The 16,795-nt window shown below is 37.9% G+C and overlaps 1 protein-coding gene across 3 annotated transcripts in view; it reads left to right on the top strand.

The window, feature by feature from the left end:
• Window positions 1-16,518, top strand: part of GRAMD4 (GRAM domain containing 4) — an 81,253-nt gene extending 64,735 nt beyond the window's left edge. For 2 of the 3 annotated variants that reach the window (XM_039570325.1, XM_039570323.1), the window contains 11 exons: window positions 812-860; window positions 1,685-1,756; window positions 3,077-3,120; window positions 3,219-3,328; window positions 4,542-4,696; window positions 7,883-7,900; window positions 8,449-8,596; window positions 9,056-9,149; window positions 10,212-10,296; window positions 11,984-12,052; window positions 12,616-16,518. In XM_039570325.1, coding sequence (XP_039426259.1) covers window positions 812-860; window positions 1,685-1,756; window positions 3,077-3,120; window positions 3,219-3,328; window positions 4,542-4,696; window positions 7,883-7,900; window positions 8,449-8,596; window positions 9,056-9,149; window positions 10,212-10,296; window positions 11,984-12,052; window positions 12,616-12,717 — 946 coding nt within the window. In that variant the 3' untranslated portion in view covers window positions 12,718-16,518. The remainder of the gene's footprint in view (window positions 1-811; window positions 861-1,684; window positions 1,757-3,076; window positions 3,121-3,218; window positions 3,329-4,541; window positions 4,697-7,882; window positions 7,901-8,448; window positions 8,597-9,055; window positions 9,150-10,211; window positions 10,297-11,983; window positions 12,053-12,615) is intronic. The other variant, XM_039570324.1, reaches the window with a different exon arrangement.
• The last annotated feature ends 277 nt before the right edge of the window (window positions 16,519-16,795 follow it).

Here is a 16,795-nt window from a genome sequence, read left to right on the forward strand (position 1 = left end):
GTGAGTTACATTTAACACAGTGAAATTCAAACTCAAATATCCTTAGTGTCATTGCTCAGTTTCTATAATCTTTTACTATTATTGGGAATTATCTTTGTATCCTGTGGCTTGGGTTATCATAAACAATGATGCATGCTTTCAGGCAAATCCCTCAGCACACTAAAATTCTCATATAAAATTCTGTGGCAATTAGAGTACTTGGAGAACATCAGTATTGAAGCCTGCTGTTTTTCCCGGCAGAGAATGTTCACCTAGGCCTAAAATGGCAGTTTTGCCTTTTTCCATAGCTCTTCACATACTTTATTCAAAGTATCTTCCATTTGCAGATTCAATCTCTTCTAAAAATTAAGTCTGAGGGGTGGGTTTAATGCACCTTAAAACGTTATGCCTTAACGTGCATATTGTAAAATAATTTTCTGGCTTCTTAATTGATACTTTCTGTTTGACATTGTATTCCCTGGAAAATGCTGGTAGCAAACAGGTTTCTGAATAAGTTGATGTAATTTTGTTCACACGAAAAAATAAGAGAAAAATATTCCTAATCCTTTACTCCATGCACACCATCAACTTCTGTTGTAAAACACAAGCAGTGATTCTGTTTAGTATCTACTTAACTAATATTTTTAAAGCTAGCGGTTGTTGGCCACTTGTGCTTGTGTTATGTTGTGGGTTCTTCATTCATTTGGGGATTATATTACTTACTTCTAAACCATAAGTGCTTATTGCAGAAAACTGCTTTTCAACCTTTTACAAATAATCTGTGTTGGTGGATGGAGTTCTTGCTCTCTTTAACTATTTCCATAATTTCTAGGGGTTGGAGAATACAGTGGAGCATTGTGCCTGAAGTTTCTGAACAGATGGTAGGTCTTTGATCAGCTTTACCTGTACACCTACAGAAAAAAATTGCACCTTTAAACTCTGTATCTGTGTGGGCAGTTGTGGCAGGAAGGAAGAGCAAGGTTCAAGTAAAGACACTACTTTTTTTTTTCTCTCTTGTAGTTTAAAAGTCTTTACTAACAGCACTCTTAGGTTCAGATGCTTCACCCTAAAATATTCCAAACTTAAAACACATTTCTGAAATGAATTTTAACTTATCATCTTGGGACAAGTTAGGTCCTGTGGGATATTTGAGAAGTCTTGCATTCTGTTTTCTTTAAGAGCATCAGGTCCAACTGTTAGTGTAGCATTGCCAGCTCCATCGCTGGGTCCAGGTACATGTCCCTAAGTGACAGATCTAAGTGTCATTTAAATAATTCTAGGGGTGGTGACTCCATTTCCCTGGACAGCCTGTTTCAAGGCTTGACAACCCTTTTCATTAACAAATTTTTCTAAATAGCTGATCTACATCTCCCCTGGCACAGTTTGAGGCCATTTCCTCTTGACCTTTCACTTGTTACCTGGGAGAAAAGACTGACCTCCACCTCATTACAGCCTCCTTTCAGATAGTTGTAGAGAGTGATACCATCTCCCCTGAGCCCCCGAAAGCATTGGAAACTAAAAATAACCAGCAATGAAAGACATAAAAAGTAGATCTTAAAAAAGGGAGGAAAATGGTAAATACAGAGACGATTTAAAGTGAGAGAAGTATTGCCAAGAATGTTGAGGGATCACCTTGTTCTGATGAGTTTTGTAAAATATGTTTTATCTGAGCTGGAATTAATGGATTGTCTCTTTCTTGCCTAAGGAGCACCCAAAAGAGGACCTGACCGTGTCTGAAAAGTTTCAGCTCGTCCTAGACGTGGCTCAGAAGGCTCAGGTACTGTGCTGCTCTCCAGCTGCCTCCTTAGAAACAATGGGGTTCATAGTCTAAGTGGTCAAAGGAGGTGGTTATGCAGCACATGAAAACAAATGCTTAAAGAAGCAATATTTTTCTTGCAAAGGGAACTTTACCTACGAGCAGTGGAGATTCCTAGAGCTTCTGAAATGGCATGATGCTTCAGAGAACTGGTTGAGGTTCTTTGACTGCAAGTCTGAGCAAGCTCCAGAGGGGAACAGAAGCAACATCTCACGGTTTTCTACCTTATATATGAATATAAGCTTCTGATAATGTAGATTGGGTGGTGAATCTTACTTAAATGTACTGGAGTGTGGATCCATATCCCAAATCTGCAAGTTATAAAACTGATGTAGGAGACACCGTTCCTTTAAGATTTAGCTGAAGGCTGCTGTCTGTTTAGCTGTGTTAATTCAACAGTTTGCACTGCATCTCTAAAATAGCATGTTTTAAAAAACTCCACCCCCTCCAAGCCTTGAAATCTGCTGGTGTTGGCGAGGCTGAAGGAAGGTTTTCTCCCAGCTTCATGAGTTGGATGAGGTAGCAACTGAGTGACTGCACCATCCAGTTGAGCTGAGCCTTGTGCCATACCTGATGATGTGCTGCTGTCAAAAGGGGTTTAACCTTCTCTTGCTAACGGTGAATGCTCAGCTCCTTCCTTCTTCTGGGGGTGGTGCACATGTTTATATGAACACCTTTGGAAATTTATTGGGAAGGTGAAATTTTCAGGTGCTCTGACAGTAAGAATTGGTCAGAGAATATGGCCCTTAGTCCTGAGCAGGGGTCAGTTGCCATCAACAGTTGTTGGAATTACTTGAAATCTGCTGTTTCCAAGGGTTTATTATAAAACCCGATAATGGTGTGTTTCCAAGAAGCTAATAGCAATTTTGATGAACTCAGTAACCACTTACTGAAATTTCAGCACCCAAAATGTGTGAAGGAACCTTCCATTTTGTTACCTACTAACAGAAGCTCTTTACTCTTAGATTGACAGCTTAATTTAAAATATTTGCAGTAATGTCAATGCTTTCCAGTCCTGACAGTGGGATCAAATAGTTTCTTCACTTGTAACAATCAATCACAGGAATAAGGTTAAATGAGATGGAAGTCATCAAGTATTGCTATTCTGTTCTGTATTTACTCAGTTGTGAAGTATATAAATGGCTAAAAATTGATTTAAAAAAAAATCCCTTCCGGGAATTGCTTAGCAACAAAGTCAGAAAGCTGTTTATTTCCATTATGTGGACAAAAAACCCCAAAACAATGCAGTACTTGGTTTTAATTCTTTTGCTTCTTATGCAGAACCTTTTTGGCAAGATGGCAGACATACTGGAAAAATTTAAAAAGTAAGTTATCTGACACAAGGTTTTGTTCCCTTTTAAAACAAGAATTAACCAATATCTGTAACACTGGTAATAAAATTTTGCTTCTTTTTTGTTTTCAGCTTGTTCATGTGGGTCCAGCCAGAAATAACACAGAAGCTCTACTTTGCTCTATGGGCAGCTTTTATTGCATCCTGCTTTTTGCCCTACAGGATTCTTGGGCTTGCATTGGGTAAACACAATAAATGATTAACCTGTTACAGTCTAGACTTACGGTTAAAACTTACATGATCTTTAGAGGGAGAATTTTAGAGTTTAAGAGAGAAAACATGCACTAATAAATCATGCAGTGTTTTAGAGTATTTTCATTGTGCTTGGCATCATTTGTCATGACCATTTTGAAAACCATCTCAGTGTTTAATAGAAAAAGACTGGATAATGTTTTTGCTTTTTGAAGAGGAGAAATCTATGATGAGCTGTTAGCAGAACTTTTCAGACTGTCAGCTATAAGGCTTCTGGAAAATCCTATATGTTGAGGGTTTTTTGCTCATACATCCTTGTAAATGAAGTATGTGGCATGACACAGGAGGCATGAAAATGACAATGTAGGAAAAGAAACAAAAGAGTCTGTGGGACTCCTGGTAAAACTTGGAGGATTGGGTGGACAAATGAACAGACTACTGTGGGTCTGTTACAAATAGTCTCAACTGGGAACTGAGCAAAGGGTTCTCACTACCACATGAGACTCTTTTTGCTAATGTATGAAGCCCTGTACTGTGAACCAAGAACTCTCATTTTTTCTTTAAAGTAATGATATAATCAAATGAGTATTACTTGTAGTGACACTGAACTTCAAATTTTATTAGCTTGAACATAAATGTAGGTTTGCTTGACACGGCAATTGAATTTAGATGTGTGAGGAGTGATTGTTTTACTCTGACTTTTAGGAGATCTGAATTGCACTCAGTAAAGTTTTGAGAGAGTATTTTAAGCCCATTTTGACCTGGCAGAATGCAAGGAAATAACTTGTGTAAGATAAGAGTTGGGACTGGAAGATAGAGTTTTATGTAGTACGTGAGAGCCCTCTGTTGCCATTAAAATTCTTGCAGGAGCTGCGTAGTTGAATGCTCTGGTGTGTTTTTTGTTTTGGTAGTATATCATGTTTTCAGAATGCTTCTGGTAATAAGGAGCATATGTTTGAATTATTTGTTTTTCTGCATAATAGTGGCTATGTAAATGTTAAAAAGAACTGGGGACAGGAAGGAAAGAAAAATAATTTTCTGGTGTTGGAAGAAGAATCAAAGTAGTAAACCCAGTAGAATGGTTTAACACTGTGGCTGAATATACAGAATTTGGTTTCATTTGTGAACTTCTGAAAATATGATCAAAACAGTGATGTTCTTAATGCCTCTTCAGCACTCAAACTGAAGTCACCCTTTTTTCAGGACTCTATGCTGGAATCAAGTTTTTCCTTATTGATTTTGTCTTCAAACGATGCCCCAGACTAAGAGCTAAGTATGATACTCCTTATATCATCTGGATAAATCTCCTGACAGATCCTCAGCTCAAAGAAAGATCCAATGCTACAGTGTCAAGACGGGTAAGGGTAATGAATCTTTTTGTCCCTACGTTCTTAGCCTCTGAAAATCAAATCACTTTCTCCTTTTTCCTTTTCTCCAGTGACTAGAGCACATTAAAGAGAAGGTTAATTAAATCCTTACAATGTTAGTTGATTGTAATATCAATTTTTTTATTATTTTCCAGATTCACAGTTCTTCTATAGATTCTGTTTCTTGTATGAAAGGAATCAGTTATCAAAAATGTTTATATATGTATGGATGTACTGTGAATCATGAAGCTGAACACACAAATATAGCACCAATGTTTCTTTAACATACATTCTGTGTGATTTTATTGTCGAATGTAGTCTTTTTGGATTACTTTCTCTATTCTTAGACATTCCTTTTCAGTGGAAATTCACATGCTTAGGTAAATTGAAGAACAGTTAGTTAAAAAAATCAATAAAGGATTGAGTATAATATGCAGCTTACTGATGGGATAGTCATTAACAAAGGTAATAAGGTAGTTTACATGTTTAGACATTATGTCTTATGGTTATTTGTATTAGGTGACCTTTTAGCACAGTGGTGATAAATGACTTCACCATGTTCGTACTCCATCAGTACATTTTCTTTTTGTTAAAATGTCATCGTTAAATCACCAAGTATTGTGTTTTGTGCATCTTGGTAAATTGTTCTAGGGCCTGACATGGTAACTGAGTCAGACTTCTCCATATCCCTGAATTTGTCAATGTTTATTGGTTTAAAAATTAAAATAGTTGTAGTAAATCTTGAGTCTAATCCCATTTTAGCATTCACTTAATCCCTCTTAGCACAATATCTGATTGCATTCATGGAGTATCTGAGTACTGTCTGAAATGCACAGTACTGAGCAGTAATTCAGCCTGGGTATACAACTGGAGAGCAAAAGGGATAAGCACATGAACCCTCAGTTGTTAAGAGGAAATCTGGGGCTTGGAGGGTGGTGGAGCAGAGGGTGGTAAAATAACTGCAGCATAATTGAGTATTTCAGAAGGAAGTGGACAAGAAGGACAGTCTTTTACAGAAAGTGAGTCTTCTGTTCCTGTTTTCCAAGGGATGAGATGGGTAAATAAGCACTTGGATGAAGCCATCCATGGCCTGTATTTCTCTTGCTTGCAGAAGATGATCTTAGAAGTTTCTGTGCTTCTCACACTTACAGGTTATCTTTCACATACTGTGGTAGTTGTGACATCCTCTTGCTAGGTCTTTCTCATCTGCCTTAGAGGTGGAAAGATTCTGAATTGCTGAACTTGAGTCCATAAACTTAGAGAGTAGTTATTCCTTTGGGCTTTTCTTCATGGCTTCAGTTTTGCAAGTAGAGACAGGGTTTTTGTACTACCAGGTCTGGCTTGGTGGACTTGGCTTGTCTTCCTGGAAGGGATGTGCAGGACTTCATTACCTGCTTCCAAATGTCTTTGAAAACATTAACTTGATCTCAGAAATTTTAGAGAAACTTTCTTACTCCATGAGAGATTTCTGCAAACCTCGTATTATGAAAAATAGATTTTTGTACTAAAAGTTTAAAGCCAAAGAGGGTTTTTAATTTTTTTCATAGAAAAGGCAGAGCAGAAAAACATGTAGTGGCAGCATGTGTGCTTTTGCTTCAACTTCTTCTCATTAAACAGTGTACAAGACACAGTAAACTTAGACACAAAGCAATATTAATTGCCTGTACCAGCACTCTGACCTTGTGTCCTTAGAGAACAGTCCTGACAACAGTATCTGATGGGTAAAGGTTGCATGTCAAAAGCTGATGACAGAACAAGTGAAAAGGAATACTTCAGGTTGTTGGTGATGTTTTTAGACAATCAGGGCTCTTCCAGCATTACAAATCCAATCACTTCCAGTTAGATTTAAGGCTTACCAAAATTGGATGCAATGCTTTTCTCTTAGTAATTGACCATTGGATGTTTCAAGCCTGAGTGGTAAGAGGAAACATTCACGTGTGTTAGGCAGGACTAGAAGTAAGGGCAGAGCTACTCACATTTTTGGCCAGATGAGTCATGGTACTGAAGTTTAAACTCCATTTTTTTTAATCTCTTTATATAACAGGTAAGTAGAAAGCAGTGTAGCAGAGAGCAGAAGTAGTCCTTATTCCAGCACAAAAAGGATTAGACCTCTGGCTCTGACCATTTTTGTTTTGGGCCATGGTGCTTCACCTGGTTGTGTGCATGTGCAGCCAAGTAGCTCATCTAAGAAGGCCTTCAGAAAATTCTTTTCATCTTCAGTTGCACATAGATTGTTGGAGAAGCTGTTATTTTCCTTGAATCCAGGGACTCAGCACTGCAGAAGCGAGGCAATATTAGTTACCATCTGCCATTTGCTTTCCATGTCAATTTACTTTATTTTTTTCCCCCTGAGGTATCATTGTCTTACAGGTACCTAAAAAGGTGGATGGCAAATGCCCTCTGCTGTGCCTGTTTTGTCAGTCTGGTTTCTAGCTAGCAATTGCAGTGCACATTTTTTCATTTGCTTTGGATTTCTTTTCTTAGTGTGTAAATCCTGCAAAGTGTTAAGTGCTGCCAATTTAGTGCAAAGTAACTAAAAAAGCAGCTGAAGGCTGGTTGGCCTTCCGCAGCATTGAGCCTTTACAGAAGAAGAGCTTAGTCCTGAGCTTCCATGTTGTCAGTTTGCCAGTTGTTTAACTGCATGTGTGTGGTAGGGCTAAGAACAGAGCTGCTTGTGCCAGGTTTTGGAATCATGTGGTGCGCCACCAAGATGAAATTGAAAATGCAGGCGAGCTTTCCAAAAGAAACTGCCTGCTATCCTTCCACAAGCAAGGCTTGTTGCCAGGGCAGTCTCCAGTGGTTAAGGAGCTCTGTTTAAAAGTAGATTTTACTCAAGTACTTTGTTTTCGGGAACTCCATACTATCTTTTTTCCCTCCCAAGGATGCTGACAACCATTCAGATTCTGTTTCATGTGTCAACACTGTCAAAATTCAGTGCAACTTCAAAGCATAGGAAAGATCAATGGTTCTAATGCAACCTGAATAAATTGAACTGGTGTGCTCTAACCAATCATAACTTTTTAAATTGCATTCATTGTGTGTAGTCTCTTGGTTTGTGAGCAAGATCTTGCAGTGTCACTCAGTTCATGTTTTATTCTGTGTATTATAGTGTTAAGTAGATTTCACTTTTTCTTTTGTCACTGTCACATTTGTGTTGTTTGTTTCTTTTCCTGCTAGCTGTCAGGGCATGAAAAGGTATGGATCGTAGTGTGGAAAACTTCCTTTCATTTTCAGCATTTGTATTCATAATGAGCTTATGTGGCTCTGTGTGGCTTTTTTTTATTGCTCTTTTTTCTTTCTAAACTTCTTTTGTGCAGCAATACTTTGTTTATCTCTTGAAGACAGGCCAAGTACTGATACTATATTGTCTGTTAGTAGTCCCACTAGTTATCGTCGTTGGAGCTGTTTGCAGTGACTTAGCTGTATCTAATGAGGCATAGCCTTTACTGTAGAAAAGTGGTATTTTAAGATAGGTGCCTTTAGCACCATGTGGTTCACCCCAGCAATGGGTGTCTGTCAAAGGGCAGCACTTTGAAAAGTTATGTTCAGGTACCATATTAGAGACTTGTGCTGTAGCAGCAGTATAGTGCAGTAGTCCAAAGTTAATATATGGAAGTAGTTCATGAAAATTGTTGCATTATAGATTTTTTTTTTTTAAGGAAGAGTAGTTAGCTAAATTATTTTTGAGAGTGTAGTTTAAATGTTGCTGCTCAGATTTTGGAATCGTGTTTCTTTTTCTGCAGCTTCAAACAGCAGCCTCAAGGAGTTACGTGGGCTCAAGTGCTCCAACTGGAATAAGCAAAGATGAAGACACAAGTCGTTTTCATACCACCAAGAGAGGAAATTTCCATGAAGTTTTTAACCTGTCAGAGAATGAACGTCCTTTGCCAGGTATGGTGCCACAGGAAGGTCACATTAGTAGAATATTTTGTAAAAAGCCAAGAATAGTTTAAAGTTGAATTCCTTTTCTGTGCACTGTACAGGTGTAACCTTTTGATTTCAAAGTCTCGCTTTAAATTAGGATGAATGGAGATGGTCTCTTTCATTCCATATCCTTGCAGCTCTTTGAAAGAGTGCACAGCCTGGTGTGCCTTTTGTGGTTATGCAAATCCAATAGTCAAGTTAAAGGAAATAATTGTGTGGGTGGTTTTTATTTTGTTTTTTTTAAATGAGTGTTAAAACAGATGTTATGGTGTCTAAAACACCTGATTTAGGCTTTTCTTTCTAAGCACTTTTAGCTTTAGGTATCTAAAGTATAATATTCAGTGTTTTCTATTGTATAAGGAGACTGTTGGGGGTAGTGCCTGTCTCTTTTTCTTAAGCTAAGATTTCTTGTTATGACTTTTTCAGTGTGTGAAAATGGCTGGCGCTGTTGCTTGATTAACAGGGATCGGAAGATGCCTACAGACTACATCAGGAATGGAGTTCTTTATGTCACAGAAAAGTGAGTCATTGCACTCCACGCATTTCTTAGGGGGGAAATTCAAGACATGGAAGAGTTTGAATCTAAAAGGGATCCTTTAACAATGTTTTGAAACAAAAACGCCATTTCAAGGTGCTTTGCAACCTCAAGAAAGGATCATAGGAGAGGGAGAGGTGGCCCTGGTGTGTGGCTGCTCTTAACAGATGAGATTTTGCCTTGGAAAGGCTTGCATAGGAATGCAGAGTAGCTCTGTATAGACAGTTGTTGGTAGCTGCAGTCCTTGATGTGGATAGCATGCTAACTGTACATATATATATATACTAAAACCTAAGTATACTTTGAAAGTTGTGATCAATTTGACAAATACTCTTAGTTTGGGGATTTTTTAAGTAAGCTGAATGTATAGCTTCCTTGAAATGACAGCAACAAAAAGAAAACTGAAAATTAAGCCTTGGTTTCAAATTTTTATGGGCAAGTGGTTGTTTTTTTAAATTTCCTTCCTTACCTTCCAGCCTCCCTGGACTGCATAACTGTGGTCATTAGTGCTTGGGTTTTGCACTGAAGTTCCTTTGGAGTGTAATGAAAGGAAGTAAAGCTCATCTGTATGCAATGTCAGCTAGTGATGGAGGCCACTCTTCAGTGTTTAGAAATCTGAGCTTTTGTCTGCAGCACAATAACATGAAACTAACACAGTGTTTCTCATTAATCTTCGTTTAGGATGGTGAAAGATGTATAAGCCTTTTGAGATTTGGTATTTCAACTGTTTAAGGATATATGTCCCTCGTGTGTCTTTAAAATGCTTGTCAGGTTTAACCATTCAGTGCAGTAATATAAATACAAGAATTTTTGTGTGTGTATGCATACCATATGTTCTGGGCTTTCAGACACATCAGCCAGTTGCTAGAATTTATAAATGTTTGCGCTAAATTAGAAGCCATAGCTGAACTGAACCTCTTTCTTTTATCTTGGAAGTTATTTTAACCTGTGAGATTTCAAACTTCAGACGAGAAGACAAGAGGAATATTTGAGAGATTTATTTTAGAACACTGTATCAAAATGAGCATTTTCTTTTCTTGTTTTCAGTTACTTGTGCTTTGAAAGCTCAAAATCCGGCTCATCAAAAAGAAATAAAGTTATAAAGCTGTCGGATATAACGGATATCCAGAAGGTATGTCTGGGCAGCAAATAGGGGAGAAGACTGGTTTTCTGTTCATCTACTCATGTTTTGCATTTGTGCCTTTGTTATTTTGAAAAAGCATGGCATTGATAATATGTATAAGTGAAATGTAATTCTGTGGTCATGAATGTTTCCCAGAACTGCTTTTTTGGACTCAGTACACGCAAACTTGCTATGAGCATTAAGACAAGCTAGTTTACTAAACCCTTACACTCCTGCTTTTTTTTTTTTTTTTTTTTAATTAAAGTTATGTTGTTTATTAACTCCAGTGTTGACCAGATCTGCCTAAGCCTTGAGAAGATTTATTGGTAGCAGGAACTGTGCATTACTAATTTCAGTCTGGGTGTGGATATTGATAGATGCATCATCTCAAAAGTAGGTGCCTCAGAGGGAGGCAGGATTGTTGTCAGTGGAGAAAGGTAGGTCATTAGAATAGCCAGCCAGTAACAGAGGCAAGACGTGGAAGATTGGAAGCATAGCAAGGGCAATGTCATCCTTCCTTTGGTTGAAGTTTATCAGCCTGTGGTTACTAAAGGCTTTATTGGTGCCTTGCATCCCTCTTTATGGCCTTCAACATCACTTCTTTTACTCTTTCTGAACTTGTCCTTATCTTGAACACAGACACCCCTGCTTTCTCCTGCATTCTGTACTGCAGATTAAATCATGTTGAGCAAAGAAACACCTCAGCCTGGTGTCTACTACTGCATAAGTATCTCCAGATTTTCAATTAATTCCTTCTATTTATGTGACATGTCTATAAAGCAGACAGCTTATGCTCAAATTGAACATTCCTACTGGAATTAATAATTCATATTAATGGATTTCAAACATCTTACTTCAAGTAATGCTGGTTTGTTGTTCAGTAGGTCTTTACTGCCATAAAGCTCCTTTTGCATCTGTGTAGTGTTTTTAATGAAGATGAGACAGGGATCATGCAGTCAAGCATAAAAATGTGCTGTGCCTGGTTTTATTTGGAGGTGGGAAACCCAGGTCTGACTTGGATGTCTCTTTCTCCCTGTGAATACTCCCAAGTTCAGCCTACTTATCTTTTTGGACTTTCTTTCTAAAAGAAAAAGCAAGCAAACTGTGAGTGGCACTGGGTGCTGTGGTTTAGTTCACATGGTGATGTTCGGTCAAAGGTGGGAGCTCTTTTTCAACCTTAATGGTTCTATGACTCTGTGATACCCTGTTTTCTATCTAATTTTGAAAAAGAAGCTTTTTCTGGTCTGCTTGCTGCTCCTCTGAAGAGTGGATGAGAGGAAGAGAGGATGCAGGGGAAGCGGTGGGTGACGCACACAGGCCCATCTCCTGCACACAGAGCTGGGCTGGGCCCTGCCCGCCCCATCCGGCTGCCTGCAGTTCCCAGCACCATGGCTGGGTCAGCTCCTGTGTGCTGGAGTGGGACTGATGCTCACTTTGGGGCTGGGGCTGGTTCCAGCAGGTTGAGTGTTGCTGCAGCCCATGGGAGGAAGTGGAGAGAAGGATCCTGGCTGTCCAGGTGAGGCTGTAGCCACCGAGTCCAGGATCTGAGAATGGCAGCTGGTTTCATCCTGGTTTTAATAGAGATCTCTTAGTTGTGTCTGGCAGGACATGCCAGTGATGAATTGTGTAACCTCTGCAGCACCTCTTGCAGTTGTTCAGTACAGAAAATATCTTACGTCTTTGTGGTTTTTTTTAGTATAAAGTGCTCTCTGTTCTCCCGGGATCAGGAATGGGTATTGCTGTATCGACACCATCTACACAGAAAGTAAGTAGCTGGTGGCATCTGTATTGCTGTGTTGGACTTCTTACCCTTCTTTTCCTTCTCTGGTTAGCAGTGGCATAAAGACTTTTTTGTCTCCTTATGCCAGTGGTTGGCTTTTTCTCTTTTTTTTAAAAAAAATTCACTTCTCTATTATTCAGTATGTTTGTCTTCAGAATTTTAATGAATTCAATATTCACTTGTTCTACTACATTTGGAGTGTTTTACTCCCAACACTTCAGAAAGATCTTCCCCAGCATCCTCCATCAGGAGCATGGGGGCTGCTCTGCTGTGCAGTCTGAAGCAAAAAGCTGTTGGCTTGAGAGTATCCATGGGGGAGGAGGCTTTAAGGTGGGAGGGCCTGACCCTCAGATGAAGTTTTTAAGGAAGTGAAAAACACTAGAAACTATGCCACATAGTCAAGGCGTTAGTAGAGAAAAGGATTGTCTTGTCTTTATCAATGCATTTCTAGTGCAATTAAACTGTTCCTATTGACTTGACAAAAATATACCTAGAGGAAATTCTTTTCTTTGTGTATTGACATGATGTGGTTTTTTTCTATCATTTAGCCTTTGGTGTTTGGTGCCATGGTACACAGAGATGAAGCTTTTGAGACAATTTTCAACCAATACGTGAAAATAACATCTGCACCATCCAGCAGTGAAAGCTAGTGTCTTATCTTGGAAGAGCTAAAGGAAACTTTCTTACTGTATGACTTGGTAGTGGAAAAAATGAACATCCTCATCTATTTTGCAATAATTTTTCTTGTCTGGTGGTTTATATTCTATCTGTTACATAAACCAAGTGTATTTTATATATGCCTTCATGTTTGTTTTTAAGGTTTTTGTAAAAAAAGACAAAAAAAACCAAATGAAACAAAACAGTGGAAGTGCTATCATCACTATTAGCCTTGCACATTAAGCACTTTTAATGTTTATTTGCTGACATTAAAAACTGGGAAGATGCTTGGAGACCCGACTGTATAACAGATTGATCCCTTTATCTCCACTGATGTCACTAGGGATACATTTATCCCTTTATCTTAGTTGTTTTTCCCCGAGATGTGAGAATGATGACAGCAGCAGCCTGAAGTCTCCTTCTTCAGCCTGGAGTTTTTAATTGGGTCCTTTATTAAAACCGATAGCAACACCAAGGAAGTATTAGCATCTTAGTATTTCCATATTTACAACTGCATTTAAAATAACTACTTCTTGCTAATTTTTGCATTGCGGAAGGATGTTTTACTGTTTTGGTTAACTTCAATTTTTCCTGCATAGAGATGTTTTAAATTACTTGTACAGTGAATTGGAGGAGAAAGTTTGTAACTGTATTTTCCTTTCCTCATTAACCAAAGTAAGAGGAAGGAAGGCAGGCAGATACTTTTTATAAAAGAGGGCACCAAAATGTTGTTCCTAAAATGTTAGGCATCATATAATTATATTTCTATAGGTACTTGTCCTAGAAGGGCTCAGCTGTTGTACATGTTGCATGTACAAGGCGTTTGTATGTTAATGCATTAAAGATTTGAAGGCTTTTTGTTTTGAGGGAGGTGAGAGTAATTAAACTCAACTCAGATGTGACCTTTTTAAATTTGGCTCTTCTCTTGAGTTACCTTGTAATAAAAAAACCTGCTATAATATAGCAACTGAAAGCACTAATTCCTCTCAAAGCATAATTTGAGGACCATTGGTGTGCTTCTGTCTTCCCCCTTGCAGAATTAAACTTTTGTAACAATTAAACCCAACTGCCAGGTAAAACAGGAAGGCTGCACTCCTCTAAACTCTCTCAGGCCTGTCTAGCAGCAAAGCACATACTGACCTTTGTCTTTAATATTAGAAAGCTTTTATACTCTATATAAAGCACCCATCTGAGAGGTTTAGAATTTTACTTGCATTTTTGTGAAAGCACATTAGGAGTTATGCCAAGCCTTCCAGAGTGTCTTTTCCTTTGCTGTGTCTTTTAGAGTTGAGTAGTAAGACATTGTATGAATGGCCCTAAAAAAAAAGCAATGGAGATGCAAATTCTTATGTAAAAATGGGACGTAATTTCATGGATTTTTTTTCCTCTGTTTTTTTTTAAATGGTAATTTCCTTTCTTTATAGGGAAAGGGGTAAAATGAAGGAGGGAGAGGGGTAGCAAACACCAAAGGGTGTTTAACTCTTAGCACAGATTTAAATTAAAGTGTGTCAATAAATGCAGGAGTAATGAAGAAGGTGGCAGTCAGACTGTACAAACCTTATTTTAGTCTGGCCATAAAGAGGTGGGATATGAGAACTTTATATAAATTTGATATGAAGAAGTACTGGTGAATACCTTAACTTGGTTGAGTATTGTAAAGTGAAACACTGATGGGGGTGTGCCCTGGGTGGAAATGTAAACAAGAACAGGGGAGAAACCACTGTAATGGCTAAAATGCAATTTCAAGTTCTCGCTTTAGAGTAGCTCTTGAACATGTCTGTACATGACCTGAAAAATGGGTGCATTTCTAACACCACCTTTGGTATGCTGTAACTCAGGGCCTGGAAACTTCAAATATAGGTGAAGCTGGTGGGAAATCGATTTTGCCACCATTTAAAGTGAATGTAGCTTGACAGTGTATGGTTTCATAACTTTACACATTCAGGTTATATGTTTAAGTAAAAATTCTTGATCTTAAATCTTTCTCATCAAAACTACTTTAAAATCAGTTAATTTCTTTTTTGTAACTGCTACATATTATAATTTGGCTTTCCTTTCTAGAATCTTCCTTGAATAGTAAGTGTGGCTAACAAATAGGCATTAAAATGGCTTAATGTTACATAAATCTTGATCAGATTCATTCATCTTGTCTTAAGAAAATGTCCCTTGGGTGTGTTTTAAGGTTATCCTTTTTTTTTTTGAAGAAACAGAAAACTATATTTTTTACAGAGAGCATGCTCTTTTTCTTATTTTTGTATCATTTTTCAAGTGTAATTTATACCTTCACTCTGATCATAACAGCAGTTTCAGTAGGGAATCAGTTGACTTGCACTTATTACCTCCTCCCCCTCCCACCCTTCACTGGTTGACCCTCGTGTACAGGGTTGTCCTAGATTCTGGTTCCTGGAGGAGCTATAGGATCTATACTGATGGTGCCAGGACAATTAACCATACCTAGGCTTCGGAGAGGGAGAAAAGATGTCTTTATCCTTTTCCCAGACTGAAATGCCTCATGTGTACAATACGTTCTTAAAATTTATTTTCTGAGCAAAGAAATGAGAAACGTCTTATAAAATCTAATGTGCTGATGTTTGAAATGAATCCACACTTTAACAGTGTGAACTTAAAAGTTAGTGATGCTTAAAGCAGTAAACCTAGTGCAAACTGCAATGCAACATTGGTTCTGGTACAGAGAAAACAGACTGGATTTATTTTGGTTTTTTTAATACAGTTGTAATATAATTGACAGACATCTGCGTACATATTTTGCAAATTTCACTTTACATTGGGTTATCCGGTTTCCCTGCTGCACAACTGCTCCCGTGGTGTCTGTGACTTCCGAGACTGAAGGTAACTTTCGTGTGTTTACTCACACTTTTCTCCTGCTGCACCCTCCCAGGTCTGGAGGGCAGGAGGGGATGGGCAATGAGTAAATACATACTTGACTTGTGTAATTACACTGAAGCTCTCACCTTAAATTCCAATCTTCCTAGTTAGTTTTGCAGTACAGCCTGGTGCACTTCAGAAACAGGCTGGGTCGGAACACTTAATGTAAAGTGCTTCTAAATAGCCGAAAGTGATGTTTTTGTCATTCTGTCTGTCTGATTGCTGTTTATATTTGCAATTCTGTTCATGTCTGTGGATGTCTGGATCATTCACGCATAATTGGATTTAACTTCTTTAGAAGTTTGTTGGTTAGTTGGAGTCCCTTTTAAAGACAATAAAAAAAGGGAGATGAAAACTGACTAATTCTTTATCAGTGACCATTTAAATTCAAAAGGCAAAACAAGCTGAAATATGAAATCATGCCTTTCTGTGCACTGTAGCTTTTGTTAGGCAAGATTGAATGAAACAAGCTATTTATTAGTAGCAACATCACACAGGATGCCAGCAGCAAAACTCTACCCTCGTTCTGCAGACAAAGAGAAAAGGGATTTTACCCAACTGTGAAGATATGAAAGGATGTACCTGTTTTTTGGCTACTTAAACCTGTTTGAAAACATTGGTAGTTTTTATTGAACTCTGTACATTTTGGCAGATGCTTAATTTCTACTAATCATTGAAATATAATGGATGTTAAAATTTTTATGTCTGAAGTTTGAGTCTATATTTTGAAATTGTAAATAATTCATTATCAGTGTAACTTTTGTTTGACAAAAGACTTATACTGTATGAATAATTGAAATAATGCAATTATTTGCCCTGTACATTTTTTAAGAAAATCTTGTTTGTTTAAAAAGTCTTGTATAAATTATAATTTTTATTTAAATAAACCAAAAAATGCTTTGTGCTAATGCTTCTTGCATACTTCAATTACTTATCTATCAAAACTACACCTGATTTCTTGGAATGAAGTGAGTTAGTACATTTTGGCAGATTCATAGCCACAGGTCCATCGGTGGGGGGAGGCAGGTGGGTCTCATTGCTTTTGAAGCCCAAGGAACTTGAATTATATTTTAAATAATTCCATTACTTTATTGTGGTGTATGTATGTTTTTGGTTAGGTCTCTTCTGTGATTACATCAGTCACTTTGTAGTACACAGTTAATTTAAGGAATGAAGAAGCAGGCA

This window comes from Corvus cornix, chromosome 1A, assembly GCF_000738735.6.
Source record: "Corvus cornix cornix isolate S_Up_H32 chromosome 1A, ASM73873v5, whole genome shotgun sequence".
In the NCBI taxonomy this organism is placed as follows: domain Eukaryota; kingdom Metazoa; phylum Chordata; class Aves; order Passeriformes; family Corvidae; genus Corvus; species Corvus cornix.